General features: G+C 47.7%; 1 protein-coding gene across 1 annotated transcript in view; it reads right to left on the bottom strand.

Annotated features, from left to right (window-relative positions):
- Positions 1-22,662, bottom strand: part of Adamts2 (ADAM metallopeptidase with thrombospondin type 1 motif 2) — a 255,929-nt gene that overhangs the window by 171,018 nt on the left and 62,249 nt on the right. The window contains exon 3 of the mRNA XM_047556480.1: positions 7,396-7,555. Coding sequence (XP_047412436.1) covers positions 7,396-7,555 — 160 coding nt within the window. The remainder of the gene's footprint in view (positions 1-7,395; positions 7,556-22,662) is intronic.

Raw genomic sequence — 22,662 nt, 5'->3', positions numbered from 1 at the left:
AGCCAAGGGAGGCCGGCAGCTATAAGAAACCAACAGAGGCCAGGAACACATTCTCCCCTAGAGCTTCTGGAGGGAAGCCGCCCTGAGGACACCTGGGTCCGTAAAGACCCATTTTAGATATCTAGCCTCCAAAATTGTGAGAGAATAAATCATGCCGCTTTAAGTCACTAAGTTTGTGGTAACTTGTTACAGCAGACACAAGAAGCTAAGACAGACATCAACAACTGCAGATCAGAAAGGCTCCCTGGGGTAGCTCTCAATAAATTTGCCCCAACGCATCTCCTGCCCCATCCTCTCCAATCCCCACTCCCACCGGGCCTCATGGCTGCCTGGGCCCATTCCCTACTCCTGACATCCACTACATACCACGGAGGCTTGCCTGCCAGTAAATGGAGTCCAGCCAACTTCCCTGTCCTGTGTGTGGCCTGCTGAGACAGGACTCTGGTGTCTCCCCCATGCCATGGCTCCCGCCCTCCTGCTGGCCTCCCCTTCTGCACACTGCAACCAGAGCAGGCTTGCTAAAATTGAATTCTTAGTCAAGTTTTTTCCCCAAACTCCCTGGTGGCCCTCCCATTCCATGCGGGAGACTGAGCAGGTCCGGGTCACTGGAGGCTGCAGACCCCACGAAATCCCCAGCATCAGCCTTGCGCCCCATCTCGCGCTCAGCAGTCTGGAGAACTCCTATCCGCCTCAAGGCAAGTAACGGGATGAAGTACGAGGCAGGAGGGGTTGGCTCCTGTCACAGTAGGGAAGGGCTGGCTGTGGGCCACCAGGTGCAGATGCAGCCAGCACTCGGCCACGTGGAGGAGCCACCCAGCACCGGCACGCCATCCTCTCTCGGCAGCAGGGCAGAGTGGCTCCCGTGGTGTTCTGCCTCCTCTGCACTTCAGGGAGGACACCGCAGCCTGACAGCAGCGGGCAGAGGCCTGGCAGAGGCTGCTTCTGAGAGAAGGTGGCAGCCAAGGTCACGGGCACAGGGTTGTCAGACTTCTCTTCCCTCAGTCCAGGGGGTGTGCACGGTGGGGCCTGAGGGCACAACAGCCCAGTGACAGATCCCCAGGACAGGAACCACCTGCCCCTCCTCTGTTCCAATGCATACCCAAGGGGAACACAGAGGGCAGCCCATGGAAGAGGGCAGAGGACACTTCTGTCTGTGTCTCTCAGAAAGCAGAAGCCGATGCCAGGGGTGGAAGAGGGGAGGAGAGAGGGGGAAAACACTTGTTTTATTTGGTCCATATGGTGCTTTTCAGAAATTTGAAACCACACTTTAAATCAGGACGGTTCACGTACAAATTATGATACCTGAATTCTCTTGATAGTATAGTAATCAGTTGCCCCAGATCTACCCTTACCCAGGTCAAGGTCAAGGAAGGGCTGTCCCTTTGGATGGGGTCTCTGGTCTGCCCTGTGCCCATAGCGAGGCCAAGGCCAGGTGTCAGGTACTATTACTTTCATTTTTTTAATTTATTGTATTTGTTCTAATTAGTTGTACATGACAGTAGAATGCACTTATACATTTTGATAGATCATACATAAATGGCAGCTATAAGAAACTGACAGAGGCCAGAACAGATTCTCCCCTAGAGAGTGTAATCTCTCATTTTTCTGATTATACATATTGCAAGTTCACATCAGTCATGCAGCCATACATGAACATGAGTTAATAATGTCTGTTTCACTCTACTATCATTCCCACCCCCATACCCCTTCCCCTCCCAACACTCCCCTCTAATATAAAGTAACTCTATTCTTCCCTATCCCCACCCCCTTATTGTGAATTAGCTTCTGCATATCAGAGAAAACATTTGGCCTTTGGATTTGGGGGTTTGGCTCATTTCACTTAGCATGATATTCTCCAACTCCATCCATTTACCAGCAAATGCCAGAATTTCATTCTTCTTTATGGCTGAGTAGTACTCCATTGTGTATATATACCACAGTTTCTTTATCCATTTATCAATTGAAGGGCATCTAGATTGGTTCCACAATCTAGCTATTGTGAATTGAGCTGCCGTAAACATTAATGTGGCTATGTCGCTGTAGTTTGGTGATTTTAAGTCCTTTCAGTATAAACCAAGGAGTGGGATAGCTGGGTCAAATGGTGGTTCCATTCTAAGTTTTCTGAAGAATTTCCATGCTGTTTTCCATAATGGTTGTACCAATGTGCACTCCCACCAGCAATGTATGAGTGTGCCTTTTTCCCCATTACAGACATGTTTCTCTGTCTTCTGTGTTTACATAAAAAGTAGGGAAATGAAAGCCAGACCAAGGGTGGATGTCATTTTCTTCTCTGCTGTTTTCCCCACTGGCATTGCCTGCCAGGTCCTGCGGTCTTCTGAGTTTGCAGCTTTTTGTCTTGGGATATCAGAACTTTCTGCAAATGGCACTGTGCATCTGAAAGGAAGATTACATGCACAGAATATGCTCTAGGGATTTTCACAGAGTCCCAGGTTCAGCCCCTTGTGGGCTGAGATAGTCGGGTGCTCAATGCCAATGCAAGGCCAGCTTCTCTAGGCACATAGTCTTGGGATCAGCCCAGTTACAGTCTGGCCTAGCCTTTCCAGGTGTGGGGGCACCATCTGGTTGAGACTAGAACTAGATGTTCTTCCACACGGGCCCTCCATGGGTATTTCAGAGATGAGTGCCCTGACCACTGTATAGCCAGCTTTATGCGAGGATCAGTTCACCTCTTGAAATTGGCTGAAGGGTGACCCCAAAGATAACAAGTCCTGATTCCCATAACCTGAGACTGGTGCTTTATATGGAAAAAAAAAAAAAAAAGGACTTTGCAGATGTGATCTGACTGTGGATCTTGAAATGAAGAGAGTGTCCCAGATGATCCTGATGAAACCAAAATGTAATTACACGCAACCTTGCAAGGAGAGGCAACGGGACACACGCAGACAGAAGAGGAGGTGATGTGACCACAGAGGCAGATACAGGAGCAACACAGCCATAAACCAAGGGAGGCTGGCAGCTACCAGAAGCTGGGAGAGGCAAGGAACAAATCTCTCCTAGAGAGACTCCAGTGGGAGCACATCCTTGCCTACACACTGATTTCCACCCAGAGAAACTGATTTCAGATTTCTGATCCCCAGAATTGGAAGAGAATAAATTTCTATTGTTTTAAGCCCCAAGCTGGTGTATCGCTGCAGTCCGAGGCTTACAGGGAGTGACGGTCAGGGTCACCAAGTTCCAGATCCAGGCGTCTGGCCCCAGGCAAGGCCCCTCAGCCTGTATTGTCTCTCCGGCTCCCTCCTCAACAACCCCAAGATGAGAGATGGAAGCCAGGGCAGGGTTCTGGAACAGAGCTGTACCCTGTTTGCACACACGCACACACACACAGTATACCTCACCCCCACAAAACAGTATCTCAAGGCTGGCCCTAGGAAGGGCAGAAAACTGAGACTCAGGGCACCTGAAAAAAACCTACATCCTGGGTAATGCTCTCCCCAAAAGGCCACCCTGGGGCCCTGGCCTCAGAGCTCTACCTCCTGTCCCAGCAGAGCTAAGCAGAGATGTATCTACAGACACCAGTAGGGACAGTGAGGAGAAAAAAGGGTTCTCCCCCTCCTTCTATCCTTCACCCTTCCTAAAGCTAAACCATCCACCACACGCACACCCAACCCCAGTGTGAGTCTGAGAAAACATGCTAAAACCCTCATTTTCCATCCATTTCCCCAGGCAAACTGCAACCCAGCAACTGATCTAACATGACAGAGACTATTAGTGAAAATGATTCTCTGAGGCTCTGTGAGCCCCTGGGATCACCCCAGGCAGCCGGTTGGCTTCTCAGAGAAAACAGGACAACTGTCTCAGCACCCCTGAGAAGCAGCCATGTGGGCCCCAGGAAAGCTCAGCCATCATCCACCTTGAAAGTCCAGGATAGATACGTCCCCTCCCGATGGGACTCAATACACCCACTACCCATCGATGAAGAGTGTGATGCTTCAACTCATCTCCAGAAGTTGCCTTGGGGAGCCAAGAGTCAGACCCCCTCAGCACCTCCTGCCTGCTTCAGCCAGAAGCTCATGGATATATCAGGGTTCCAACCAGAATTCCCAGGAAGAAAGGGTCCCTGCTATGGTTTGGATATGATCTGTCCCTCAAGGGTTCACGCATTGGAAACCTGATCCCCAGAGTGGTGATCCTAGGAGGTGATGGAACCTTTAAGCAGCAGGGCCTAGCAGGAGCTCTGTAGATCATTGCAGGAGCTCCCCTCAGAAGGGATTAAATAGCTCTTGCAGGACCCCTGAGTTCTTGCAAGATGCAGTTTTTAAAACAGTAAGCCTGGCCTCTGAATTGCCCTTTGGCTTCCTTTCTGGAGATGTGATCTCTTACTTTCATATGTATTCTGGCCATTGTGATGCCATCAGCCCTTAGGCCCTCACCAGCTGCCCAACCAGTGGGATATCCTGATCTTGGACTTTCAGCCTCTAAAACTATAAGTTAAATAAATCTCTTTTCTTCATAAAGTTAGCATGCCTCATGTATTTCATTATAGTAATGAAAAGACTAATACAGTCCCCTAGTGTTTTGCACTGCTGTAAAAAAAAATACATGAGGCAGGGTACTTTATAAGTAAAGAGTTTATTTACTTCATAATTCTGGTGATTGGAAGGTCCAAAGAGCATGGCACCAGCATCACAACCTGGTGGAGAGGCAGAAAGGGAAACAGTTAGGTACAAGAGATCAAGCAGATAGGATGGTCTTGTTTTTTAACCATCTGCCTTCAAGAGTCCCAGCCAACTCCATGAAACCAATGTTATCCATTCTTGAGGGTGGAAACTCCATGACCTAACCACCTTTCACTAGGCCCCACCTCTTAAAAGGTTCTACCACTTTAGCACCACCACACTGGGGACCAAGTTTCTAGCACATGAACCTTTGAGGGATGAACTACACCTAAACCATAATACCACACACACACACACACACACACACACACGCACACACACCCTTTACACTGAGGTTCTGGGGTTCTGTGCCCAGCAGGACATGTCTGCTTGCTATGCCCAGCCACAGGACACAGCTTTTATATATCCTCAGCTGCCATTCTGGGTCCTGACAAGGCCTAAGCCAATGGAAAGTTGAACCATCTGAGGTCACCCCAGGCCCTCGGCCCAGACCCAGCATAAACTGTGTCTGGATCCCCTCCAGTCAGTGAGTCGACCTCAGCCCTGGGACATAAGGGAAAAATTAGGCACATCCAGGGGGAAACAGATTCTCTGTGGACCTGAATCACTCATCGAGGGCCATGCTGACACTGGACAGGGATGTCAAAGAAAGGGGTCTAAGCCCCAGAGCACAAGTCTATAGTCTGAAATTATAGCTCAAGGTCCACACCCACACCCAAGGTCTGAGCTCCCAACTGGGGACTCTGAGCTTACAGCCTGGGACAGAGGCCTACAGCTCAGCTTTGGACAGGTTCACCTCCTTCCAAAGTGGCCAATTACCAACCCCTACCCCACCCACCTTCCAGTCCAGCCTCACCCCCTGACCTGTGCTGCTGGCTTTATCCAGCACCTTCTAAGGCCAATGGTTTCTGGGCTTATTCTGAGTTTGAAATTCCTTTCCCGTGTTCTCAGTTCCAAGTTCTCATTAAAGATATGTGGACTGGGGTTGTGAAGTGGAGAGAGGATTCAACAGAAGATGCCAAAACACCAGAAGTCCAGAAAATAAAGTCAGGCCAGCTAGGCCATGGGGGAAGGGTTTCCATGTTTAGGAAGATAAGCACCATATGGAATTTGGGATCAGAATCATGGTGAAGGGCACCTGGCCAGCTCCACTGTGCAGACTCCACCTTACCCTGCCTGGGGTGGGCAGAACCACCCAGAATCTTCCAGTAGAGGCCAGCCCAGAAGTACCAAGCCCAAAGCCACCAGACCCTGAGTCCTCTAGGAAACAGGCATTTCTAACCCCAGCAGACTCAAGAGAAAGCAGAGATCAGAGGCCCAAACTTGCCCACAGTCAGCAAGAAGCAAGTTCAGAGGGGACCTGATCTCCAGTCTGGGGTTCTCCCCTTATCCCACTTTCACTCTTGCCCTACAAGGTTACTCCTCCTGCAGAAAAGAAAAAAGGTGGGAATGGGGGGGGGGGTGGCTGAGGCTGAGGCTGGGCAAGGCTGAGCAGGTAGCACCCAGTGGTCCAGCTGGTGGCAGCCAAGGTGGACAGCAATTCATTATCAGAGAAGAAGGGGCCACGGGAGTATTGATTGGCTCCAGAGAACACTGGGCTTCCTGATGGAACGATTCCTTTGCAAAGGTATCTGACACGGTTTCTTGAAATTAGAACGGTGCCCTGCCAAGCTGCACCCAATTGATCTGTCAAGATAGGAAGTCAGGGAGACCTAAAATAAATGAGCCACGGCTGCACTGGAGGGATGGAGTATTTCAGTAAATCTCAGCACTGGGAGCTGGCCCAGCCAGGAGCCTCCAGAGCACTCACTGTAAACCTGCAGACGTAAATGATCCAAGATCCCAGGTTACCATTTGCAGTGGCTTTTCTCAGCCAGGGGTCCAGGGTCAGAAGCCCAGGGCCAAAGACTGAAGGCTAGGCTCACAGCCCCTCATCAATGAGCAAAAAACAGGCACAAGTGAGGTGGCCTAATTTACACACATGGTTTCTGGGAACTGTGAGCCCTGAAGGACTACTATGGACCCTGACCCCGGCCTCTTCACAGTCTAGAACCAGAAATCCAGAGAATGCCAGGGAGATTTTGGATTGGCATGGTGGTCCCAGATCTGAGGTTACAGCTAGGTGACCAGTCACCCTGGCTACACAGAAGTTACTTAGACATTCCTGGGCCCAAAGCATGCTTTAGTTGAGAAAGACAAAATCCTGTGAATGTGTGCAGAGGCTGCTCAGACTGCTGGGAACATCTCTAGGGTCTTTACTGGGCACATTCCTCTGGGGAATCCAGAGACACCACCCAGGGTCTTTCCCTATGAGCAGCCAGGGAAGAACTGACACACTACAGGGACCATCTAGGGACTGTGGCCACACAGAGGAAGGAGAAGAGGGCTGCCTAGGGGACACAAATGCCTTTTTCATGGACATGGCACTCAGACCAGGGATGCAGGCCTGGTCTGGGTCTCCCTGCTCCCCAATAACTGCCAACCCTGATGCAGAAGAACATGGGTCCTTGGACAGTCTTTGCTTTCCTCTAGGATGGTCAACACCTATAAGCAGTGAGTACTTAGGCTGTTTATCACCCACATGCACCCAGAGCAGAGGACTGGGGGACCCAACATCCCACTATGCCATGCAGTCAACCACACAGTTGGCCCATTCCTGAGCCAGTAAGTCTGGGGCTCAGCCTCAGTCTTCAATCAGGTCTGCAGAAGAGGACATACAGTGCTCTCCATGCAGCCCGCCCACCTGCAGCAACCTTACCTGTGTCCAGGGCTTGTGGCCCCTCCAGAGGAGGGGTTCTGGGGGTGGGCGGTCGGCGATACACCACGTGCACTCGACCCTGCTCAGCCTCCTGTGCCACCAGCCCCTTCTCCAGAGGCTCGATGAAGAACTCCTCCTCCTCCGTCCGGATTAAACCAGCCTGAGGGGGCAAAGTTGAGAGGTTCAAATTCCCAACTACAATAGAATAAGGAGGGGGAACAGAGAGGAGGGTCCCAGTGGGCAGTATCTCCCAGCTGAGGATCCTGCCTGGCACCCCATCTAGTCCTCAGTTAGAACCTGGGTTGGCTGGAGGACACACAGGTGGTCCCTCACCTGCTCAGAGACTCCATTTACAGAAGGCACAGCCACCAGATAATGCTGAGTCCTTTCTGAGGAAGGGGCTCTGCCTGGGTCATCCTCCTGCCCCCATATCTCAACTCTCCTTCCAGAAAAACTACTGTACCTATAAAACCCAATATCAAGAACAGCCTGAAGGAATTCAAGTGCAGTTCTAAGTCTATTATATGGCCCTAGGAGGATATCAAGATGCATCAAAAAAGCCAAGGGCCATCCTCACCCTTCAGGAGCCCAAAGTTGAAGACAAAAGTCAAAGCTGTCAGCCGTGGGTTGAGTCCACCCACAGACAAGTTCAGTTTGGGCTAAACAATATTTTTAAAGCTCTGACTCCAACACTTAAAACAATGAGATTTCATGTTTTAAAAATGCAATTTCAAACTTTCCTTGGAAAACACAACTGCTGACCAAAGTGGACTGCACACTGCCTCACAGACATGTGCCCCATTGACCCCCATCGATTTGCCACAGGACCAGACAATACAGGCAAGTGCATTGCTGTCTCCCCACCAAGACAGGCCATGGCCCTTCCTTGCTACAAACCCCTTGCTAGATCCAGGTCTGTCTGGATTCAGCCTGCCCTGTTCTGTAGCATTCAAGGCTCTCAGCCTACCCCTGCTCTCCCAGCCCTCACACTGGCCCCTGGGTTGTACATGCACACAGCTGAGGTATCAGGTCACCAAACCCACCCGTCATGTCCTCAGTATGGAAGTTCTGCTACCAGTTCCCACCTTGGCCATCTGGTAAACCCCCTTTCAATGTCTGGCTCACATCCTCCCAATTGCTCCCTGCTACAATGCAGTTGCAAGTTGCTGCCCTCCCCAGTCACCCTGCCATCAGTACTTAGCCCACCTGTCCTACAAATGCTCCATGTTTCCACACTTTGGGTTTTTTGTTTGTTTGTCTTTGTTTGGTTTGTTTGTTTGTTTGTTTTTTGGTCCACTACCCATAAACCAAAGATCTCACACTACGAGCTTCCACTGTCCAACTTGCAGATGTACTTCCTTTAGATCACACAGTCATGACCAGCAGGGTTTTTTCTTTAAAGCTTGAATTGGTTATTCAGAGGCAAAAACTAGGAGATTCCACATCAATGACCAAATTTCCAGATTCTCTCAGAAAACCCAGCATTTCCCTGCCCATCCAACACTGGCCTAGCTGGCACTGCCTGGGTTTCCTGTCCAGCCAGGGCTGTGCACTCCAGTGTGCAACTACTGGCATTACCCATTCAGATGTTCAGAAACCACATGCCACCAAAATAACCTAAATGGCCTCTGCCACATCATCCTCCTGGCTGGGAGAGGGAACAGAGTGGATATACAGGCTACCCTCTTTCTCCCTGACAAGCAGAGTGCTCTTTGGGCCCTGTCCTGAAGCTAGCTAGGAGCCTTCAAGGACAGAGAAACAGTTGGCATTCCCATAGATGCTCTGCTGAGCATCTGCCATTAGAGTGGGACACAGCCATCCACTGGGCACATTCAGCCGGTGCCTTGAGGGATCCAAGGTGCCAGTGGGTAATGTGGATGACGAACCAGGAAGAGGTAGTTCCAGTCATAAGTAGGGACTGGTAAAGGTGCAAAGGAATGCAGAACACAGCATCAGGTCCCAACTCCGGAAACAAGGAAGTCACCTGAGGGTGGTAATGTCTACGTGAACTCACTCCAACACTTTGCAATGGCCAAAGAGTCAGAGAGAGTGACAGTGCTCACAAAGTCCCAGGAGGCAAGTCACAGTCAATGGAAAGAACTGACCAGTTGGGTGATTGGGAACATCAGGGGTGCTGAGTGTCATGTCACACAGCGCAGGTCTCCTGGGTAAAGGCAGTGAGCAGTTCAAAGGCTTCAGGGCAGGAAGCCTCTGACCTGTGATCTGACTTATGGTCAGGAACCTGCTGGCCACTGCAGGGTGAAAGGACTAGAAGAACACAAATAGGCCCAGGCAGCTGAGAAGCAGATGCTGCAGATGCCCCAGAGACAAGTACAGGTCCTGGATGGGACAGATATCAGGAAACTGAAGAAGTAGACTTGGGGACAGATCTTATTCAGGTACAAGGGAGATACCAGGGCTCAAGAAGACTTCCAGATCTGTGGTTGGCTCAGAAACAGTACCCCAAAAATTGTCTAGGTCCTAATCCCTGACACCTGTGCATGGCAGTTTATACAGTAAAAAAGGACTTTGCAAATGTGAAAGTCGAGGCTCTGCAACAGAGATTGTCCTGGATCATCAGGGTGGGCCTGAATGCAATCACATGACCACTTCCCCATAAAAGGAAGGCAGAGTGGGATTTGACAAGGAAGAGAAAAAGGTGATGTGACCACAGAGGCAGAGACTAGAGCAAATGGCCACAAGCTAAGGAACACCAGCAGCCACCAGAAGCTGGAGGAGGACAGGAATAGCTTCTCCCCTACAGCCTTGCAGAGGGAGCTCAGCCCTCCCAACAAGCTGATTTCAGTCAGACTGTACTGATTTTTTGGCCCCCCAGAACTGTGAGAGGATGCATTTTAGTCCTTTTAAGTGACTTGTTACAGCAGCCACAAGAAAAAATACAGGGTCCCAATGAGTGGCCGGATGAAGGGGGTAGCCAGGTGATGGGTGAGGCCTTTCTCTGAGAGGCACAGGAAGAAGAGCAAGAGTAGTGGACCTACAAGGACATGGTGGGTGGCAAGGGAGGAGGTCCAAGAGGCCAAGGAAGGACAGCAGGAACAGCAAAATGAAGTCACTGGGTCTGTGAGAGGAGAGGAGAAGGTCTGGTGGGAACTCTGCAGGCCCCCACACTTCTGACTCATCTGTGGGTCCCAGGGCGCCACTAAAGGGAGCCAACAAATGCTGTGGGCTGAGTGAATGAATGACCCCAAAACATCGGGACACATCCTCCCAGAGAGACGGGAAGGGCATGGAGGTCCACTGGTACATAGTGAGAATGTTTACAACAGCAAAAGTTACTCCAGTACATTGCCATGGTGTGTGGTTTTGGGGGAGACTGGTGTCTCATCTTATTAACAGAATTCATTCAAAGAAGTGTGGGAATTAACCCCTGCAGGCAGCAGTGGGCAAGTTATCTGAGAGTTCAGTGTTCTGAATTCCTGGCACCCTTTCTGTCTGGGTGGATGAGCTCAGGCAAGGCGCCAAAGCTCCCTGGGTATCCAATTCCTCACCTGTAAATGGAGTCAGTCCTCCCTTCCATTGCACAGTTGCTATGGGAGTGTACACAGCCTGGGACACACTCAGAACCAGGGCATATACTGTGGGTGCTCCTTAAGCCAAATGAAGTCATCCAGACTATTCACTTTCCAAATGGGGAAATGGTGGTCCAGGGGTAGAAGGCCTGCCAGGAAATATAGAGTCTAGGAATCAGAACCCAAGACCCTGTGGAAGGAGCCTCTCCTGGGTGGGCCCCTGGGCCAGATCAGACTAACTAAGGCAATTAAAGAAGGATGTTGGCCCCATAAGGCAGCCCCTTATGTTATAAAACCTTTGCACCCCAGACTGGAAGTCATCTATGGCACATGCCCTGACCCTGGGGTAATCCTGGCAGTACCTACCATGATAATCAGGCCATGCCCAACCTGGTAAAGAATATCTCTTTTAGGCTGAGTGACCTCAAGGGACAGTTTGGGGTCTCCCAGCACATGGGAGGTCAGGTTCTCTTCTTTGGCCAGCCTTCTGGTGGGAGGTCATCAGATTGACATGAGGATACTGGATCCATTTGATGCTGCCATGATCAGGAAGCCAGAGCCCAGGCTGCCTGGCAGGGGGTCCTCCCAACTTCCTACCTGAAAGGAACACTAGAGAATATTGACAAAAATCAAAAGAATGAGGCCAATTCACTCAGGTTTCCTCACACAACCAGAGACCTCTTAGTAATCGTATTCTTAAATAGAGATATTTGACATATTCTTTGCCAGGATCAAATCCATCTCTGTTGGATATTATAAAATGCACAAATGTATGTCACACTGGTGAACCTACATGGTACTTTCTCCAAGACCAGTGGCTGATCATTGTGAGAGCAATTGATGACCACCCACAAGACCATCAGCTGAGCAACCCAAGACTAGCAGCTGATCACTCCCAGGATGTGGGTGAACACTCCCAATGAACGGCCATTCCCAAGACCAGTGGAGGACCATCCCAAGATCAATAGATGACCACTCCTAAAGTCAATGGATGACTACCCCAAAATAAGTGGATGATAGCCCCCAGAACTACTGGATGAGCAGCCTAAAGCCAGTCACTGGTCACCCTGAGCCCATTAGCTAAAGCCACCCAAGACCACTGGCCTGAATAATGCTGGATGAAGGTTCTCCACAAAGAAAGCAGGGTTCATTAATAAAATGCCAATTTTCCCCAAACATTTTAGTATGCATCCCAGCAACAATCTGTCTAAAAAACTACAGAAGAAAATTGACAAGAGAACAAGGCACAAAATATGAGCTATATTTTGCTGAGTTTTTTCCAGGACTTTGATTTTCCTGCTGCCAGTGGCAAGTGTATCTGTTTTTACATGTAATTTTTATTAATAAGAATCAGTCCCCTCTCCCAACTCAATAAATATTTAAGAAATCCCTTAAGCCTAACAGTCTGTAGAGCATTCAGTTGGGAGCTGGCTGGTGGCCTGTCTGTTCCACCCCGTGTCTGTCCAGTCTGGTGTCTTTCAGAGGGGCTGGTGCCCTAAGCTCAGTTCTCACTCTGAGAGCAAGTCTGTGACTGTCTTCCAAATTCAACCAAGGACTCCCCTGTGGAACAGAAGGAGGGTCCCAGGGAGGACTATGTCTCCAACTCGGTTATCACTGCTGGAGCAGAGAGCCTGGAAATACCTTGGCTACCAAGTCAAGTTGCCAGTATTCAGATTCGATGAATCATAAAATGCCTATCCTACCTCTTTCTTCTATGTCCTGCTCTTTTGCTATTTGATTTATGGTGAAATAGTCACTAGAAATGGAAATTAAATGTTAAAAATTTATAAGAATCCAAAGGATTAAACAGTTATCCCCTGTTACTTTGAATTTTTAACATACTCAAAACACTGACACCCTCAAAGTTAGGATTTCACACAAAATGAAAGTTTGTGTCCTGCTCCCATGAGCATTGCCATTTGCTCATCCTTACTGCCTCCTTCCCTGGGAGCTGAAGCTTGCAACACCCCAGCAGGCGTGACCTGAACCAGGTTTGTCACTCAACCTTGTCATTTTTGCAACCTCCGGCACAACCTTTGTCAAGGTTGCAGAGGTAACAATCAATAATAGAAAGAAGAAAGAGGGGCTGATCCAAACACAGAGGGAACCAGACATGGACAAAAGACAGGCAGCGTGTGTCAGCCTCAGCTCCCTATTGCCCCCAAAGTCAACTTTGCACTGAAACACACACACACACACACACACACACACACACACACACACACACATACCTTATGTACTGGCCCTTGGACTCCCTCAAATTGCTGGCACCTGAAGCTATTAACTCCAAAAGAACCATAGCCTTTCCTCTCCTCCTTCCTTTAGGCAATGAACTGAAGATTCAATTGGACAATAGGGTAATGGCCACCGGCCTCCCTGCAGAGAGACAAGCCCACTGCCAGGGCACCTCCTGACAAAGCCTGCACTGGCAGACAGTCTTCTGCCCCTCTCAGAGACCTGGGGAAGACCAGAGCAACTCTGGGAGCGTTATGGGAAAGGAGCTGGACACCTCACCACTGACTAGACATAGGGCTGGGAAGGGAAGTTGTATCGGTTTAAGTCACTTCATCCTAACCTCTAGGGGGTCCTTCCCAGCTCAGTATCCCAAGGGATATTTTTTCACATTGATTTTTCCACTTTTTCAAAAGGGACAGCAGCCATCTGTTGGGGGAACTTGCACCAGCAGGCAATAGCAGTCCATAGGGTCAGGAGGCATTGTCCTTCTCCTGCTGCGTTTCTATCAGCTCCTGCTCCACGCCTTCTGGAGCTTCCCCACTTCTGGAAAGGTCTGTCTGTGAAAAGTCCTTGTATCAAAACCCTTGCCTTCCTGGTTCTTTGCATTTAGGGTGGATGCATGTGGCCCTTGTCAAGTGTCAGTCACTCCCTTTCTTTAGCAGGTTGTCCAAGGTTCTGTCCTCCCGGACCAGGGGGAGCTGAGGCCAAAGTTGAGTCATCTAGGGTTGAGTGGAGCATAGTGACCATGGACAATGTTGTCCATGAGCTCCAAAGAACCCTGAAGACTTTACCTATCAGGACCTGCCCCTCCCTGGTCCTAATCTCAGGTCGTACAGATCCTTTACTCCAGAAAGTCCTTCATTTGGTCTAATCTGGCCAGAGTCAGTTTCTGAGGCTCAGTCCAGGGAGTCCTAATAGTCACATGCCCCTGTACTGAATCCAGTGTCCAGCTGGGTACTAAGCTGAACCCCACTTTGAAGCACAGGGAGGACAGAACAGCAGACATGGGGAGCAAACTGGACACAGAGCAAAAGGACCTGGTTTCAAATTCTGTTGAGGGGCCAGTCCTGTATGCTCTGCAGTCCCAGTTTCCTCTTCTGCAAAGTGAGGAGTGAATCAGGTAGCCATTTATCCTTCTGTCATTCTAACAGGACCAAGGAGAGCTCCACCAGAACCGGAAACAAACTAAAAACCAGAAACCCACCCCTTCCCTGCAACATCACCTCTGTCTACAGATGAGGGCTAAGGCCATCTCTAGCACGCAAGGTCTTCCATGATGCCATAGCAGCCACCACCTTCCCCAGGAGCATTCCCAAGTGCCTTTCTCCTCCATGCCTGGGCTTTTCTTTTGCACCTCAGTGCCGGTGAAACTGCCCTTCTCTCAAGCATCTACGAGCTCCTGCCCTTCGTTCTCAAGAGACTCTGTGTCACCCAACAGACCCCTAGACTTGAGTCCTTCCTATGAGCCTACATCTTTATGGGGGCTTTCAAATACAGTGGAAATTCAAACTCCCCTAAAATTCTAGGAGGCAGAATGCCCTATTTACAGAGGATCCTCAGCCAAAAGAAGTTAAGCCACTAACTCAGATTTCCCCGTGGGCAGTGTGCAGGCTCCTGAACCCAGCCCTGGCCTACCCACATCCAGCCCTAGGAGAACCACTGTGGATGGGCACGGGGGTAGCCAAGCCACAGCATCTCATCAGTGCCATCTCGACCTTTGCCTTACCCAATTGTATTAAATTCCAGCCAGATTGTCTGCTAACAGTCTGAACCTGAACTTTGATCTCTTTTTGTTATTAAAGAGAGAGAGAGAGAGAGAGAGAGAGAGAGAGAGAGAGAGAGAGAGAGAGAGAGAGAGAGAGAGATTGGTAAGTATTAGAGAGGTGTGAAAGATCTGTCAGCATGAAACGAGATTCCCCTTGACTTAGAAAGCTTAAAACATAATTGCAAAGGGAATAATTTTTCCACTATGAGGTTCAATGCTTTAAAAATATGTAACAGCTTCATGGAGCTATAATTCACATACCATACAATTCACACATTTAAATTGTACTTTGAAAGTATACAATTCAACCATTACTACTCTCCATCTTAGAAATATTCTTCCCAAAAGGAAACCTTATACACATCAGCAGTCACTCCCATGTTGCCCCAACTACTCCTCTCCTACTCAGTCCCCAGCAACCACTAATCTCCTTTCTGTCTGTGTGAATTTTCCTATTCTGAGCACTACATATAAATGGAATGCTATCATATATGTTCTGTGTAACTGGTTTTATTCACTTTGTATGCTTTCAAGGTTCATCCATGTTGTAGCATGGCAATAAACAAGTGTTTCATTCTTTTTTTTATTGCCAAATAATATTCCTTCAAATGTGTATACCACGTTTTATTTGTACACTGATAGAAAATTGGTCATTCTCACTTTTGGGCTCCTATTAATAATGCTGCAATGAGCATCTGTGTATAAGTTTTTATGTGGATAAATGGTTTTCATTTCTCTTAAGTGAAACTGCTGTGTCATATGGTAACTCTATACTGTTTTCCACAGTGGCTGTACCATTTCACTTTCTCACTAGTTCTATATGAGGGTTCCAATTTCTCCTCATCCTCACCAATGCTTATTTATATCTGGATCTTTGATTCTAGCCATCATAGCAGGTGTGACATGGATTTCTTTGATAGGCAAAAAATGTTGAGCATCTTTTCATATGCTTATATGGCCATTCATTGATCTTCTTTGGAAAAATGTCTATTCAGATCCTTTGCCCACTTTTAAATGGAATTGTTTTTCTTTCATTGAATCATGAGAGATTTTTATATATTCTAGATGAAAGTCCCTTATTAGACATATGATTTACAAATTTTTTTCTCATTTGGTGGGTTGTATTTCCCCTATTTTGAGAGTGTCCATTGAAGTCCTAAAAGATTTTTATTAAGCCCAGTTTGTCTGTTTTTTTCTTGTGTCACTTGTGCTTCCAGAGTCATATCTAAGACTATGCCTAACCCAAAGTAACAAAGATTTACTCTAAACTTTCAAGAGTTATAAAAAGCTTTAGCTCTTACCTTGTGTGTATGATGTGAGGAAGGGATTCAATTTCATTCTTTTGCATGTGGATAGTCAGTTGCACCAACATCATTTGTTGAAAAGACTCTTCTATCATTGAAAGTGTCACCCATATCAAAAATTAATGTGAGAATTTATTTTTATTAGTCCTATTCCATTGATCTATATCCTTCTGTCAGGGTCACACAATCTTGATTGCCATAGCTTTACAGCAAATTTTGAAATCATGAAGTGAGAGTCTTCCAACTTTGTTCCTCCTTTTCAACATTGTTTTGGCTATTCTGGGTCCCTTGAATTTCCATATATATTTTAGGATCACCTTGTCAATGTCTGCCAAGAAGCCAGCTGGGATTTTGATAGGATTCAATGCTTTCTAATGACATGTTTGGCACCACATTAGTTCACCTGCTAGGCCAAACCTTAGGAACCATTGGCCTAGAAAGAAATACTGTATTAGAAACCCAGGGCCCTTCCTCTGCCAACTAACCAGGTGTGCAACCTTGAGCAAGTTAGAGCCTTAGGGTGTCGGGTGCATAAAGGGACTGTGCCTTGTCCCTGTCACTGGGGGATCCTCTCACAAGGATCCAGGCTAAGCTCCATTTTGCATCTCTCTCCATCATTCATCATCTGTCATTTTATGTAATCCAAACTTGATTTCAAAATTGAGTGCCCACAAATATAGAAATCACAGGTTTAGAGTACTGAAATTGACCTCTGCATGAGAATTATGATCAGGATTACCAACCAGAAGTCACTTGTCAGATCTTCTGAAAAAGAAAGCTATGTGATGAAAAATTACTTTGCCATTAGTGTGGGATGGGGTGGGGGGCATTGCCAGACAGCCCACAAAAAACAAAGAAAGGGTAGAGGAAGGCAGAAAGAAGTAGTTTGCTTTGACTTCTTAAGCTTTTGTAGATCAATCAACAGTTACCAGTAATTTTCTAAAGTCAATAAATAAAATTTTAAGAATACTACTTGAAGTCAAAAGAGTCACAACCAAACTAAATAAATACTTTCCCAATTACTGAAAATAGATCATGTAGCATACAGCAAATATGGGAGACTAGATGGACTTCTCTATTTATCTATCTATATATTTTTATGTATATACATACAAATATGTATAGTCTCTATATATGTGTGTTTGTATATGTATATACATATATATATATTACTGAAAATAGACCATATAGCATATAGAAAAATGAAAGACTAGATAGTCGAGTCTCTCTCTATGTATATATAAACACATATATGTAGATATATGTGTATAAATATCTACATATATAAATTAGATGACAGAATAGTTATTTGTAGCACAATAATTGTAAATGATTAAATTGTTTTTAAAAAAAAAACTCTATGCCCTGCAAAAACTTTTGCTATATTTATAAATTTATACTAGGTTAAAATATGGATTTTTTTTTTACTACTTAGGGTATAAATACATCCAAGATGACCTGGTGCCTGATGAAGGCAGGTCCAGGTCCAAGCCCACCGTCTTGGGTAAAGTCATATGGCTGTGCCGAATGTCAGTGTAACTACAGTCAGGAGTGTGGCCTCCAAGCTGCTCTGCTTCCCCTCAAGTGCTGACTTCACGACTGGCTAACTATGAGGACTCCGAGTCTCCATGCTATGAATGCAAAACGAGGTTCACAACAGGAATTGCACTGTTGATGCAAGGGTTAATTAAGATACCATACATGCAGCACTCAGCACAGCACCTAATAAAACAGCCTATTACCATTGTGATGATGACAGGAGAGTTGCTTGGAAACGTGTAACAAAGTGTTAGTGTTGAAGCTTAGGATGAGTTGCACGGTTTGATTGTCTTTTCTGAGTTTAGTGGGTTTTGCTTTGTTTTGTTTTCTGAGATTTTTACAGAGGAAATGTATCAAAACAGACAATCTGTTTGAAGAAAGGGCAGAGAGAAAAGTGAATAGGGTGGGTGGGTGGACAGGGACAGAAAAAGAGAGAAAAATGGCATAAATAATATGACAGCAAGGGTGCCTCACAGGAGCGAGGCCTCCCACTAAACTAGGCAACAGTAAATTTGCTCCCATGGGGCCTGGCCTGGCCTGTCTGTGAGAATCCAGAATGTCCCACACTCTGGGACACTGTAAATTCATCCCAATGGCCCTTATGCACTCCAGAGCCAGGGAGGCCTCCAGGAAATGGAGCTGTCCTGCCAGCCCTGCAAAGGGGTCAGCAGGTCAGACTCAGACCCTGGGACCAGGACAGGCTCGCCCATATATCACAAGAACTGAGACTCATCCCTGCCAGATGCTCCGACTGACATTTCCCAGGTCTTGCTCAGCATGAAGACCACGTCGAGGAAAGTCCCCTGTTGCAAATTAACATTCACATAAATAACAGGGCGCTCTCCACTAAAGAAGAAAAATGACTCTTGCTGCAGGAACATTTGCCAAACTATCAAAAAGCGAAATTTTTCTTTCTGAGCTACCATATCTCACCAGCCATGGCAGACCATGGCCTTGAGATGTGAGGTGGAAGAGAGATCACAGAGCAAGGTCCAAGTTCCTCCTTCAACAAGCCCCACCAACAAGCCCCTCACTGGGTTGGCACCTGGCCCTGGAAGAGCAGATGCCAGTTGGAATCCAACACCTTTCTATAGCTATTCCCAGCTGGCCTCCTCGCCTCCTTGGAGGCCTGTGCACTCTGTCATTCCACTTTTCATACTGATCCCTGGAAGCTCCACTACTTCCATCCTGGTCCAGATCGAGCCTGCATGGTCTGGTCAGGCAGTTGGAGTGACAAGAACATTTGTCTAGGAGTGCCAATGTATGCTTTTTTGCTAGGTATGTCATTTGGGAGGCTGAGAAAGATTTAGAGGAAGCAAAGTATCCCCCAAAACCAACATCACTAATGGAAGGGACATTGGGACCAAGGCACCATAAGCTACCTATACCCACAGCACCACACCTGGGCATTCACTGGAGCACCCCCACTTCTGCCGGATTAATGCTCCAAGAGGAACCTCCCAGCACATACTCCCACAAAATCCTGTCACCAGCACCCCCTCCAATGTGTCTGTACTAGTGATTAGGGCTGTCATAACAAAGTACCACAGACTGCACAGCTTAAACTTCTTGTTTCATGGTTCTGGAGGTTGTAAATCCAAGATCAAGGTGTCAGCAGGTTGATTCCTCCTGAGACCTTTCAGCTTGGGGTATGTGCTTTCTTCTCCTGTGTCTTTACATGGCCTTCCCTCTGTGTATGTCTCTTCTTTTAAGGACACCAGTCATGTTGGATTAGTGACCTCATTTTAGTGTAGTTACTTCTCTAAAGAGTCTATCTCCAAATACAGTCACATTCTGAAGTTCTGTGGGGCAGGCAGGTAAGAATGTCAACATATAAATTGTGGGCTACTTTAGCCTATCTACCCACCATGCACCAACACCACATAGAAACAAAACTGGCTGCCCACAGGAGCACCATGGGTACCATGTGGACAAAGCTGAGCAGGGCTGTGGCTCAGGCAGGAAGGAGGAGGGCCACCTAGGCAGGTGACTGACTCACTCCCCAAAGTGCCAGAAATCAGACAAGTAGAAAAATAAAGTGCAAGCATGCCTAGGGCTAGCCACATGAGACCCCCTCCCTTCTAATGAGGGTATCCTCACCTCTGTGACACAGAGCTATAAATGCAAGCCTAGATGTTATACAGTCAAAGGTCAGTAGGCAGATGGCAGGACCCTCTCCTTCCAACCCACTCCACTCTTTCTGGGGACCAGCAGGAGTTTGGGGTTAGCTGCAGGCTGGTACCCTCATTCCTGTGGGTAGGCTTGTTATGCTTCCAGAAACTGGTTAAGACTCCTGCCAAGGGGATCTCTGGTGCTCATAGAATTTTGTGGACAATCCCAAGGCTGAGTCTACACAGCTGCTAGAAGACAAGGCTCACAACTCTAGAGGTACAGCATGTTCTAAACAGGATCTTGCTTTCCAGAGCAGTGTGACTCAGAGAGGAATTTCTCAGTCCTGAGGATGCTGGAGACAATATCCTGCTCCTTCCTACATGGGCTTGTCCTCCAGGAGGGTCCATATGATCAGAAAGGAGACACATACTCACCAAGGGTCCAGTTACCATGTTGGTAGACAAAGGTTGGTTCAGTGGGCAAGAAGCCTGCACCTAAACTCTTAACCTGAAATTCTCCTTACCACATGTCTGATCAGGTTGGGGCAGAGCAAGGGGTAGTCAAGGCCACAAAAGGAAGCAGGGATGCTGGCCTGTGTCCACAGATGCTGGAAAAGATACACTGCCCAGTGAATGTGCCCCTCAGAGGCGAGGAGAGCAGACACACAAATCTGATGGGAAAAGTTCAGGGACACAGTCGACCCTCCACTTCATGTGGGGATCAGTTCTTCCTCTCCTTCAGTCTCAGTTTTCCCAAAAGTGGAATGAAGTGTTGAGAGTGTGATGGTGAGACTCGTGGGGGGTCAGGAGTGTCCTCTGTGCCTACATGTGCTAGGGAGCCCAGGTCTTAAAGTTTCCTCAGGCAAAGGATCTTGATTTTCCCTCGCCACTGTGGACTGTTGCCTCCCCGGTTCTCTGGGCCATGAGTCCCTTCTCTGGACATCACAGGCCTCACATATTCTGAGCCTGGAGCCCTGCCTGACTTTGGTTTCCTTCAAATCCGGCTTCTTTTCCTGTTCTGATCTCTGGGGCCTGCCATGGTATCCGGAGCAGGCTGACCGCCGACCGTCCTCTGCCCGCCTACCCAGCTGCCACTCCCAGGCGGGTAACCCTGCCAGACCCCAAGGCTGTCTGCTGCCCCTTCTTGTCCAGATTTCCCAAAACGAAAACCAGGCCACGCCATCTGACGAAGGATCTCGTCTGGTTTATTTATGGGAAGAGACGGAGCTCTCAGGGCCAGGTTGTCTGGGCTGTGGCCAGGCTGCTCTGCAGGCCTTCAGACGCTGTCAGTCATGTGTCCTCACCTGGCGAATGAGGATCTGCAGGGAGGGGCTGGACCCCAGCACCAGTGAGTCCCCACTGGTGACATTGGGATATTTCTTTATTCCAAAGCAAGGACAGCAGCCCACATGGACCTAGGCCCCTCTGTAGGTCATCGGAGCCCAGCTAGGTATACTGAGCAGCAAGACTAGTCATGACCAAAGGCACTGTAGCCAGAATAAAGACACTTTCAGTCAAGCATCCCCACCACCACTGGATGCCACTGATAATTCAAAAAGGCTACCCAAGGGATCAAGTGCCCCATGGGACCCTGCTCCTCACAGAGCCTAGCCGGTACACTGGGAGACAGTGTTAAGTCCCAGGCTGTGAAAGGCATCAGGGATACATCCAGCTACTCTGCCTGCTCCAAACCACAATACACAGATACCACAGCATGGCCCTGCCTATCAGCAATGCCAAGCCCCCATTCTCAGGGACTCCACTGTAATGGGAGCAGATGAGCTGACAGCTCTGGGCCAGGCACAGACCACGTACAGCCCAGGATGTCTGCAAGAGCAGGCTGCAGACCCAGCCCGCCTCCCCTCCTTGGTTCTACTTGCAACAAGGCTCCCTACCCCACGGAAAATCACACACTTGGCATGGAAAAAGGACAGAGGAGTCAACCTGAAGGGGCTCTCAATGTCAAACCTGAGATAATTTGAACAAAATAATAAATAATGATAGTAACAGACTATAACCCATAGACTAATACAAATCTCCATGACTCTACACTGGCATAAATCAATGACTGAATAATAAATGGGGGAGAAGCCCTTCCTCATAGTGGAATTCAATTAATAATTGTAGGCAAAATGATGAAGAAAGAAAATAACCCTCGTAAACAACACGAGCATATGCCACAGTAAGGATTGTTGCAAAGAAGTATCGCCCATGGATGCCAAAATTAGTGGGAAAAAAATATGATGAGAGACAAATTGTTTTCATCATCCCAAATTATCTACAAGAGATTTATTAATTACAAAGGAAAAAATTCAAGAATCTCCCCATATCTGAGATTTCTCTGAGGTTTCAGATGCTCACAGTCAAAAAGAAGGGTGATTGCAGTAGAATAAGTTACTCTGAGAAAGACAGACCACACTTCTATTACAGTATAATGTTGCAATTGTTTTATTTCACTAATTGTTAATCTTTTTCTGTACCTAATTTATAAATTAAACTTTACTATAGATATGTATAAAAAAGATATGTATATTTATATATAATTCAGTACTATCCACAGTTTCAGGCAACCACCAGGGGGTCTTGGAACATATCCCCCACAAATAGGGGGAATGACTATAGTCACTTTGCAAGGGAGAATCTCAGAAGTGCACCTTAACCACTGGAGGTCATCATCAAAAATAATGAGACAATTAAACATCCCCAACCTAGATGTGATCCCCACCCTAGATTATCAACAGTAATAAGACAATCCAACATCCCCACCCAGCTTGATCTAACAC

The sequence above is a fragment of the Sciurus carolinensis genome, chromosome 6, assembly GCF_902686445.1.
Source record: "Sciurus carolinensis chromosome 6, mSciCar1.2, whole genome shotgun sequence".
Lineage (NCBI taxonomy): Eukaryota > Metazoa > Chordata > Mammalia > Rodentia > Sciuridae > Sciurus > Sciurus carolinensis.
Note: the sequence above shows the minus strand (reverse complement) of the source record. Positions and strands in the feature narration are given on the sequence as shown.